This window comes from Bufo gargarizans, chromosome 4 (genome assembly GCF_014858855.1).
Source record: "Bufo gargarizans isolate SCDJY-AF-19 chromosome 4, ASM1485885v1, whole genome shotgun sequence".
Lineage (NCBI taxonomy): Eukaryota > Metazoa > Chordata > Amphibia > Anura > Bufonidae > Bufo > Bufo gargarizans.
Window position 1 is genome coordinate 199497125 of NC_058083.1, and position 12276 is coordinate 199509400.

The window sequence follows — 12276 nt, forward strand, 5'->3', positions numbered from 1 at the left end:
TTCTGGGACGTGCCGATATTCGCATGTGCGCTAATAACATCGCCTTACGAAGATTCGCGCCTCAATCACTTTCTAGGCAATGTGAGTAAGATCTGAGCTGTTGGACCTTTGGGAAACAATCAATTATATGTGTACTGTAATTTTGTGGGGGGGGGAAAAAACAAAAAACAAATATTAGTTTTTACGAATATATAGCACTATATTCAAAATATTCGCGAAATCGCGAAGTTGCGATATTCGCGAAAAAAATTTGCTTTTCGAATATTCGCGCTCAACACTACCCAGCACCCAGGCAGAGGAGAGAGGTCCCGTAACAGACAATCTGGCTTCATGTCAGCAGAGAATCAGTCTGCATGTCATAGCAGAGAATGAGGCTTCACGTCAGCCACCACTGCAACAGTCCATTGGCATATATTTAGGCCCAGCACCCAGGCAGAGGAGAGAGGTCCCGTAACAGACAATCTGGCTTCATGTCAGCAGAGAATCAGTCTTCATATCATAGCAGAGAATCAGGCTTCACGTCACCCACCACTGTAAGAGTCCATTTTCATAAATTTAGGCCCAGCACACAGGCAGAGGAGAGAGGTCCCGTAACAGAGGATCTGGCTTCATGTCAGCAGAGAATCAGTCTGCATGTTATAGCAGAGAATCAGGCTTCACGTCACCCAACATTGGAACAGTCCATTGGCATATATTTAGGCCCCGGCACCCAGACAGAGGAGAGGTTCATTCAACTTTGGGTAGCCTCGCAATATAATGGTAAAATGAAAATAAAAATAGGATTGAATGAGGAAGTGCCCTGGAGTCCAATAATATATGGTTAAGGGGAGGTAGTTAATGTCTAATCTGGACAAGGGACGGACAGATCCTGTGGGATCCATGCCTGGTTCATTTTTATGAACGTCAGCTTGTCCACATTGGCTGTAGACAGGCGGCTGCGTTTGAGGCCTAGTATTTAGGCGCTGGGTGACCGGTATGGATTTAGTGACAGAATTAGACTTGGAAATGCACAGTAGCGGGTGTGTGAAGTTATTCTGAATGACCCTATGTGCACCTTCAATATTATATACCCTTTTAGGGATAGATTTCAAATAGCTCTGATATAGCAGAAACCACTAAATTATGAAATTGCTAAATTGGGAATTGTATTTCAACCCAGAACAAGAAATGTGCTTGAACGGACACTAAATAACTCGCCCAGCTACAGCACTAACGACAGATTTAGCTGGATATGAATTTGAGGCCTAGTATTTAGGCGCTGGGTGACAGGTATGGGTTTAGTGACAGAATTAGACTTGGAAATGCACAGTAGCGGGTGTGTGAAGTTATTCTGAATGACCCTATGTGCACCTTGAATATTATATACCCTTTTAGGGATAGATTTCAAATAGCTCTGATACAGCAGAAACCACTAAATTTTTAAATTGCTAAATTGGGAATTGTATTTCAACCCAGAACAAAAAATGTGCTTTGACGGGCACTAAATAACTTTCCCAGCCACAACAGGACAGCGTTAACGAGAGATTTAGCAGGATATAAATTTGAGGCCTAGTATTTAGGCGCTGGGTGACAGGTATGGGTTTAGTGACAGAATTAGACTTGGAAATACACAGTAGCGGGTGTGTGTGAAGTTATTCTGAATGACCCTATGTGCACCTTGAATATTATATACCCTTTTAGGGATAGATTTCAAATAGCTCTGATATAGCAGAAACCACTAAATTATGAAATTGCTAAATTGGGAATTGTACTTCAACCCAGAACAAAAAATGTGCTTTGACGGACACTAAATATCTTGCCCAGCAACAACAGTACAGCGGTGGGTAACGAGAGATTTAGAGGGAATTAAATTTGAGGCCTAGTATTTAGGCGCTGGGTCACCGGTATGGATTTAGTGACAGAATTAGACTTGGAAATACACAGTAGCGGGTGTGTGTGAAGTTATTCTGAATGACCCTATGTGCACCTTCAATATTATATACCCTTTTTGGGATAGATTTCAAATAGCTCTGATATAGCAGGAACCACTAAATTATGAAATTGCTAAATTGGGAATTGTACTTCAACCCAGAACAAAAAATGTGCTTTGACGGGCACTAAATAACTTTCCCAGCTACAACAGGACAACGGTAACGAGAGATTTAGAGGGATTTAAATTTGAGGCCTAGTATTTAGGCGCTGGGTGACAGGTATGGGTTTAGTGACAGAATTAGACTTGGAAATACACAGTAGCGGGTGTGTGTGAAGTTATTCTGAATGACCCTATGTGCACCTTCAATATTATATACCCTTTTTGGGATAGATTTCAAATAGCTCTGATATAGCAGGAACCACTAAATTATGAAATTGCTAAATTGGGAATTGTACTTCAACCCAGAACAAAAAATGTGCTTTGACGGGCACTAAATAACTTTCCCAGCTACAACAGGACAACGGTAACGAGAGATTTAGAGGGATTTAAATTTGAGGCCTAGTATTTAGGCGCTGGGTGACAGGTATGGGTTTAGTGACAGAATTAGACTTGGAAATACACAGTAGCGGGTGTGTGTGAAGTTATTCTGAATGACCCTATGTGCACCTTCAATATTATATACCCTTTTTGGGATAGATTTCAAATAGCTCTGATATAGCAGGAACCACTAAATTATGAAATTGCTAAATTGGGAATTGTATTTCAACCCAGAACAAGAAATGTGCTTGAACGGACACTAAATAACTCGCCCAGCTACAGCACTAGGGACAGATTTAGCTGGATATAAATTTGAGGCCTAGTATTTAGGCGCTGGGTGACCGGTATGGATTTAGTGACAGAATTAGACTGGGATATGGCCAAAAAATGAACAGACTATTGCTGGTTAAATGCACTTGGTGTGACAGCTTCACCCTGATGTAGGCTTTAGCCAAAAAACAACCACACCATTGAGGGTTAAATGCACTTGGTCGCAGCTTGTGCTGGCGCACCACAAGACACAAAATGGCCGCCGATCACCCCAGAAAAATGAGACTGACAAACGGTCTGTGCAGCCTAAAAACAGTGAGCAATTGAGTATCAGCAGCTCAATGGTCCACAGCTGCAGATCGATCAGTTAATCAAGTCCTTTGGAGGAGTTAATCTGCCTAATCTCGCCCTACTGTCGCAGCCGCAACCTCTCCCTACGCTAATCAGAGCAGAGTGACGGGCGGCGCTATGTGACTCCAGCTTAAATAGAGGCTGGGTCACATGGTGCTCTGGCCAATCACAGCCATGCCAATAGTAGGCATGGCTGTGATGGCCTCTTGGGGCAAGTAGTATGACGCTTGTTGATTGGCTGCTTTGCAGCCTTTCAAAAAGCGCCAAGAAAGCGTCACAAAAGCGCGAAGAAAGCGACGAACACCGAACCCGAACCCGGACTTTTACGAAAATGTCCGGGTTCGGGTCCGTGTCACGGACACCCCAAAATTCGGTACGAACCCGAACTATACAGTTCGAGTTCGCTCATCCCTAGTCCCAACCCCATTTATAAGGCAAGAAATCCCACTTATTAAACCTGACAGGGCACACCTGTGAAGTGAAGACCATTTCAGGTGACTACCTCCTGAAGCTCATCAAGAGAATGCCAAGAGTGTGCAAAGCAGTAATCAAAGCAAAAGGCGGCTACTTTGAAGAACCTAGAATATGACATATTTTCAGTTGTTTCACACTTTTTTGTTATGTATATAATTCCACATGTGTTAATTCATAGTTTTGATGTCTTCAGTGTGAATCTACAATTGTCATAGTCATGAAAATAAAGAAAACTCTTTGAATGAGAAGGTGTGTCCAAACTTTTGGTCTGTACTGTAATTACACCAGCTCAATGCAGCAGTTGCAACAACGAGCAGGTAAACAATGAAGAGAAGGCAGCACTTGTACTAGCACTGCTTTCTCTTTAAACAGCTGTTTGGTAGTGGTGTCAGGCCCCTGATGATCTGATATTGATGATCTATTGTGAGCATAGCAAATGAAGAGAGGTAGCGGCAGCATCTCCAGTGAACCCTTTATTGGATGGACTTTACAGAAAGTGTGCCATAAAATTAAGCAGCAATGTTTCAGCTGTATCCCAGCCTTTGTCAAGCCACGACAAAAACTTGACAAAGGCTGTGATACAGCCGAAACATTGCTGCTTAATTTTATGGCACACTTTCTGTAAAGTCCGTCCAATAAAGGATTCACTGGAGATGCTGCTGCTACCCCTCTTCATTTGCTATACAGTTGACTGCTGAGGATCTGCGGCCGTGGCTCGGCTGTTGCATTACCGGGGTGGCCATTTACGTCCGTGAGTGCTGCTCTACACTTTTGTTTACTATTGTGAGCATAGGTCATCAATAGGGATGAGCGAATTGACTTTGGATGAAACACTTCCTCACTTGCCAAATCTGAAAAAGTACTAGAAAGTAGGCAAGACAGAGAAGTAATGAGAAGAGAGAAGAAAGTCCCCAAAACGATGGAGCCATTTCATATCCGCTCATAGGAGGCGTGAATTCATTTATAGAGCACTTTACAACCCCTTTAACTCAGCAGATAATATGTATTACCTATTCACTGGGTAGGTGGGAGCCCGACTGCTGGAGCCCTAGTCTACTGCTAGATCCGAGGGGCCACAACTCCCTGGATCCCCCCACCTGAAACTCCATGGAGGAGACACAATGGAGAGGAGAGGGAGAATGTGGCTGCTGCTATGTTATAAGACCTCCTAACGATGGTCTAGGATTTATCATCTTATTCAGAGGATACATGAGAAATCTGACCGGCTGGAATACCCCTTTAACCCCTATGTGAAAGGTCCAATTCTTCAGGACAGAGGAGGTAAAACTAATGCCCCCCATAGGGAGAAAATAAAATTTAAACACAACTCAAGGAAAATTAAGACAACTTTTTATCTACATGAGATAAAAGGACGTCCTATAATTTTGGACGAACAAAAAAATTGACAAGGGCAATAATATAGCCCAAAAACAAATGGGCGTGTGGCATCCACTAGAAACACCCAATAATGGAATGTGTTGATATCAGGATAAAGATGCAATGGGTTAGGGTAGTGACAGGGGCAAGAATCAGAGGTCCAGAAAAATGACCGGAAAACAGGGGAGAAAAAAAGAAACTCTCCCTATGCCCGCCCTAACTAGGCCTCTGCCCAGGAACAAACCCTGATGGTGGGATTTCCCTGTCCTCGTGCCTGCCCTTTCTGACCCTAAATTAGCCCTAGGTAGAGACAAATCCCCATAGGGGGATGGATGAATTAGTAAAGATAGAAAAAGAAGTAACAATGTACCTATCCCTTAGTCATAGTTAAAGGGAATATGTCACCTAATCTGAGCCTTTTAGACCGCTCAGATCACGTTATAGACTCCTTTGCGCACATTACAATGGTACCTTTATTTGTGCTGTCCCTCGCCGAAACCGTCCAAAAAAGACTTTTAAAACTTATGCTAATGAGGTTCGGCAAGTGCCCAGGGGCGGCGTTACTGCAGTAAGTGCCCTCTGGCCCGCCCTCCTTTCCTAATATTACCTCCTCCTCTCCCTCACAAATCTCGCTCCTGCGCCGCTCCACACTTGTCCTGCACCTGCGCACTGCTGTGCCCAATATGGGCAGAGGAACAGGGAGTTGGACTGCGCATGCGCCGCATGGGCTGAAGTAACCAGACGTTGCAGAGGACTGCAGAGAAGCCAAAGAAGGGGCGGGTTGGCGCAGCAGCGTCTTTCCTCTCTAGGGAGAGGAGGAGGTAATAATAAGAAAGGAGGGCAGGCCAGAGGGGTGAAATAGGTGTGGTTTTCTGGGCACATTGCCGAGGGGCCTGGGCACTTGCTGCAGTAACGCCGCCCCTGGGCACTTGCCGAACCTCATTAGCATAAGTTTTCTTTTTTGCAAGATCTCGGCGAGGGACAGCACAAATAAAGGTACCATTGTAATAAGGGCACATGAGTCTATAACCTTATCTGGGCGGTCTAAAAGGCTCCGATTGGGTGACAGACTCCCTTTAATTGATATAATCACCCCAATTGATATAATAAACCCTGACGCGTTTCCCCCTTTAAGGGTTCCTCAGGGGGTTGGTAATAGCTAAGTATATACAAGATGGTAGCTGAATACATAAATAGCTGGGTACATATAGAAAAGCTGAATACATCAAAGTCATAACAATAGAACACTTAATCCAGGGATAATGGATAGTAGCTGAATACACATAACTCATAATCACATACTTAAAGGGGTTCTGTAGTTTGAACTGATGATCTATTCTCTGGATAGATGATCAGCACCTGATCGGCGGGGTTCCGACACCCAGGACCCCCGCCAATCAGCTGTTTGTGAAGGCAGCGGTGCTCGAGCCGCGCCGCGGCCTTCTCACTGTTTACCGCTGGCCCAGTGATGTCACGACTAGTATCAACTAGCCATTCAAATGAACAAAGCTTAGGGTACTTTCACACTTGCGTTGTTTGATTCCGGCAGGCAGTTCCGTTGCCTGAACTGACTGCCTGATCAGGCAAACTGTATGCAAACGGATGTCATTTTTTCTGACTGATCAGGCATTTTTCTGACTGATCAGGATCCTGATCAGTCAGAAAAATGCCTGATCAGTCAGAAAAATGCATTGCAATACCGGATCCGTTTTTCCGGTGTCATCAGGAAAAACGGATCCGTTTTTTTTTTTTCATTTTTAAAGGTCTGCGCATGCACAGACCGGAAGGACGGATCCGGCATTCCGGTATTTTGAATGCCGGATCCGGCACTAATACATTCCTATGGAAAAAAATCCGGCATTCAGGCAAATCTTCAGTTTTTTTTGCCGGAGATAAAACCGTAGCATGCTACGGTTTTCTCTTTTGCCTGATCAGTCAAAATGACTGAACTGAAGACATCCTGATGCAAACTGAACGGATTACTCTCCATTCAGAATGCATGGGGATATGCCTGATCAGTTCTTTTCCGGTATAGAGCCCCTGTGATGGAACTCTATGCCGGAAAAGAAAAACGCAAGTGTGAAAGTACCCTTAGCCGCGCGCAGGCCAGTTGATACTAGTCAAGACGTCACTGGGCAAGCGGTAAACAGTGAGAAGGCCGCCGCGCTCCTGGAGTGCCGCTGCCTTCTCAAACAGCTGATCGGCAGGGGTCCCGGGTGTCAGACCCCCGCCGATCAGATGCTGATGATCTATCCAGAGGATAGATCATCAGTTTAAACAAAGTGCAGAACCCTTTAATCCGGGATAATAGCTGAAAACAATCAGAACTGATACCATTCCAAAAGGATTATAAAATATTATATCTTTACTAATTCATCCATGGGGATTTGTCTCTACCTAGGGCTAATTTAGGGTCAGAAAGGGCAGGCACGAGGACAGGGAAATCCCACCATCAGGGTTTGTCCCTGGGCAGAGGCCTAGTTAGGGCGGGCATAGGGAGAGTTTCTTTTTTTCTCCCCTGTTTTCCGGTCATTTTTCTTGACCTCTTATTCTTGCCCCTGTCACTACCCTCACCAATTGCATCTTTATTCTGATATCAACTCATTCCATTATTGGGTGTTTTTAGTGGATGCCTGCGCCCATTTGTTTTTGGGCTATATTATTCCCCTTGTGAATTCCAAAATTCTAGGGCGTCCTTTTATCTGATGTAGATTAAAAGTTAAGTCTTAAAGGTCCTTAATTTTCCTTGAGTTGTGTTTATACTTGTTGTTTTGATAAGAAAATAAAATGTAATTTACCTTGAAGAAGAACTTGGAATTCCTTGTGTTTGATCTTTCCCTGCTGCAGGTCAACTCTCAGCGTCAGGAGCAAAGCAAACAGGAATTTATGCCTCTCATACAAACCTCTTGAGTAATATCTAAAAACTTCATACGTCAAATATTCAGTGATGTTGCTTTGTCTTTTCTGGATGAGAGGACTTTTCTCTGATCTGTGAGACGAAACATGGCAGGATTATGGCGCTGGATTATCACACACACAGGCGAGGACGTGACAGACTCCTACCTGGACAAGGATCTATCAAACAGCTTGAGGAACTGGTGGAGTGACATCTGGTACATGATATTGACTGAGCTCATCTCTATGGTCAGGAAATAGAGGACACTGCCCCGTGTGGCCACTGGGCGATATTGCTCCTGGGCTTTGCTGATTTTTGCTTCTGCGTCAATGACGACATGCAGCTTCTCGCGCACTTCGCAGACTATCTGCTTAGTAATTCTGAGAACTTCCAATAGAGATTTATCTTCCACCAGAGATCCTGACAATATGTAAAGCACAATGCAATGTGAGCAGACAGTATTTGCCCCTGATTACTGCACGGTATTCTGTTTTTGCCCCATCTTGCATCTGAAATTGTCTCTTCACTGTGTATAGCAGATTTGCTACAGAAATTTCTGCAGCTGAAAATAGGTTCTATTCATCTGAATGGCAGCAAGCCCAATTTTTGCAAACTCCATTCATATGAATGAGACAGCTGCAGAGGTTTTTGCTAGATATCTTTCCTATGTGAATGTACTGTATGCTTATAGGCCTACTGTATACAGAAGGGGAGTTGGTCCCTCTGCCTCTCAATACATGCAGGCAGTCAATCATGGAGGCGAGGAGACGCATGGGTGCACACTGCACTCCCTTCATCGTTGTGAGTTGGGTCTATGCTTTGATTACTCCAATAAGCCAAATGGCATAACGTATTTTTGTAAAATTTGGGCTGATAGGAGAGCGTATTTGTGGTCATTCTATGCTGCCTTTATATAGGAAAGTATAGAATACCGCCTACTGAGCCGGAATTGTGGCGCACATGCTATAAACAATTACTAAAGGTCTGCCAAGGAGGCATGGCATGGGAGGGGATCGCTACATGTAAATGTGTCCCCATCACCCCATCACTGATGAGCAGGCGATTTTAGAAAGGAATGCTTCAGTATGAGGACGAGCGATGGCATTAGTGATCACTGCTCCCTATACTGTGAAGGGGATCGCTGCATGTAATTGCAGCTTTCTCCTCTGCTGATGAGCAGACACTTATCAGGAAGGAAAACTTCCTTCCCGACAATTGCCTGCTACCGTATATCTAGCAGTGTAAATAGGCCTTTAGTCACTGACAGTAGCACTATTACCAAGCTGGACAAAATTTTCATCATAGAATAGTGAACAGTGGTGAACTATGCATTGGGAGGACCAGAGCTCAGCTCCAGTGGTTTACATATAAAGTAGTAAAGTACTGTATATGCTCTTGATCAGGTCTTTCTATAACCTTGTATACAATACCTGTGGTTGCACTTAGCCTATACAGTAAATTATCCTCCAGCTCCTTCATTTTATGTCTATTCACATTAACCTCTTGCATCAGCTTAATTCTGTCTGCTTCCAGTTCCTGGGAAATAGTCAAAGAGCAGGCGGAGAAGCTTATCACTGGACACATACTTACTCAAACCTAGTATATGACAAAATACTAAAACACAGTACATAATATTGAAATACAAAGCTATACAAATAAGGCCAAACACATCTCTGATTGGTAATTACTGACCCTATCTATTACTGGAGTATAGCTATAAATCATAGCTATGTGAGCTATAATATATTGCATGCATGAGCATATGAGGAGGAACTATCTCTTCATACAGATTATTATTGGGAAATACTATTTCAACCCTTTTTGAAGTGTTTTATTTTTATGTTATTTTGTTTATGGCATCCAGGATGATATCAGTGTGACAATAAGTACCTGGACGAGATCTGTTAAAGCTGGAAATTACATAAAAAACTGTCTGATATGAATGTAAAACAAGGTGCCTTGGAAAGCTTGTACTTTGCTGTGACATCACTGTGTTTATAATCCCTGTACTGTGACATCACTGTGTATATTATGTCTGTACTGTGACATCACTGTGTATATTATCCCTGTACTGTGACATCACTGTGTTTATTATCCCTGTACTGTGACATCACTGTGTTTATTATCCCTGTACTGTGACATTACTGTGTTTATTATTCCTGTACTGTGACATCACTGTGTTTATTATCCCTGTACTGTGACATCACTGTGTTTATTATCGTTGTACTGTGACATCACTGTGTTTATTATCCCTGTACTGTGACATCACTGTGTTTATTATCTCTGTACTGTGACATCACTGTGTATATTATCCCTGTACTGTGACATCACTGTGTTTATTATCTCTGTACTGTGACATCACTGTGTATATTATCCCTGTACTGTGACATCACTGTGTTTATTATCTCTGTACTGTGACATCACTGTGTTTATTATCTCTGTACTGTGACATCACTGTGTTTATTATCTCTGTACTGTGACATCACTGTGTATATTATCCCTGTACTGTGACATTACTGTGTTTATTATCTCTGTACTGTGACATCACTGTGTTTATTATTCCTGTACTGTGACATCACTGTGTGTATTATCCCTGTACTGTGACATCACTGTGTTTATTATCTCTGTACTGTGACATCACTGTGTGTATTATCCCTGTACTGTGACATCACTGTGTTTATTATCCCTGTACTGTGACATCACTGTGTTTATTACCTCTGTACTGTGACATCACTGTGTGTAATATCTCTGTACTGTGACATCACTGTGTGTATTATCCCTGTACTGTGACATCACTGTGTTTATTATCTCTGTACTGTGACATCACTGTGTTTATTATCTCTGTACTGTGACATCATTGTGTTTATTATTCTTGTACAGTGACGTCATTATCTTTTGTGGATTAGTGAATAAGGTCACATATCAATACATCCTTAGTGGGAGATGCTGGACAGACCCGTTACCTGCTTCTCAGCCAGGATGACTCTGCCCAGCAGCTCCTTCTCCAGTCCTTTCATTGTAACAGTGAAGTCAATTAGTGCAGCCTTTGCATTGATTTCAGGCGTGAAGACAGGATTTGGCAGCTTGGTGGTTATGTAGAGCCTGAACTTGTCCATTACATCAACTTCTTTCTCTCCTACTTTCACCTGCATAGCAAGGAAATACTGATGTAAGTAATAATTAAGCTGAACAATGATATCACACACTAATAATTCACTGTACAATAGAGACACTCGGTGAAGCCGATGCTGACTGATGATCTTCCCTTTCCTTGTGGATAGAATTATCGCCCCCATCCAATAAGTCAGCAGCAACAACAACACATGAATAATGGCATCAATGTTCCAGTCTGTTCTCTATTGATCTCAAAGTTTAAAAGAAGGGATGTGATTATTGATCCTTTTTTTAATGATACCATATATTTTTTACACTAAGCTTTGCCAATTATGAATGAGAACCTTAATGGATCTATGAGCAAAAACATAAAAAAGAGCTGGAGAATTAAGCTTTAAGAAGGCCCTAACACAGGCACATCATTGATTGTCCAGCGATCTGAACCTACACACTGCTTGTGGATAGTATGAAAATGACCAAAAAGTATGGAGACCATGCAAATTACACCTCCAAGAGGTTCTATGACATCCATTATAAATCCATAGGCATGGAGGTGACCCCTGTGTTCTTTAGAGGAGGCTTTCTACAAGATTTTGGAGTGTGTCTGTGGGAATTTTTGCCCCTTCATCCAGAAAAGCATTTGTGAGGTCAGACCCTGATGATGAATAGGGCCTGGTTCTGTTTTAGTTCATCCCAAATGTGTTGGATGGGGTAGAGGTCAGGGCTCTGTGGGGCTGGCCATGTTCTCCCACACCAGACTCCCCCAACCATGCCTTTTTGGAGATGGCTTCTTTGTGCACTGTATAGCTGGCACAATGCAGCCAGATAGACATAAAAGCTGACGGCAGAACCCCCCCCCCGGTCCATCTAGTCTGCCCGTCTATTTATTCTTATCTCTCTTAGGACAGACGAGTTTATCCCAGGCATCTTCACATCATTCCCTTAATGTCGATTTCCCAACCATATTTGATGGACCTATGTGGTCCAGCATTGCCAGAGGTTTGTAGGGCTCCTTCCGGCCCCATTCACTATAATAGGGACCAGTGGAGATGCAGCCGCAGAACATTGGTTCTAATCTTCCCCCCAACAAATTTTTTATTGTGCCCCCTTGTTCTGTTATTTAAAGGTTTCGATCATGTCCCCCCTTTCTTTTCTTTCCGCAAGGCTAATAAGATTAAATTCTTTACATTTCTCCTGATATGTTTAATGCTTCAGACCCTCCATAATTTTTTTAGTTGTCTCTGCATCTGTTCCATTTTATCTGTCTTTTTGTTGGTGAGGTCTCCAGAACTGGACCCAGTATTCCAGATATGGTCTCCCTCGCGCTCTATACAGCAGGGTCATT

General features: G+C 43.0%; 1 protein-coding gene across 1 annotated transcript in view; it reads right to left on the reverse strand.

The window, feature by feature from the left end:
• DNAH8 (dynein axonemal heavy chain 8) overlaps positions 1 to 12276 on the reverse strand; it is a 478630-nt gene that overhangs the window by 48233 nt on the left and 418121 nt on the right. Inside the window, exons 76-79 of the mRNA XM_044291082.1 lie at positions 10781 to 10963; positions 9248 to 9353; positions 7985 to 8237; positions 7720 to 7910 (exon numbers count right to left, since the gene is read on the reverse strand). Coding sequence (XP_044147017.1) covers positions 7720 to 7910; positions 7985 to 8237; positions 9248 to 9353; positions 10781 to 10963 — 733 coding nt within the window. The remainder of the gene's footprint in view (positions 1 to 7719; positions 7911 to 7984; positions 8238 to 9247; positions 9354 to 10780; positions 10964 to 12276) is intronic.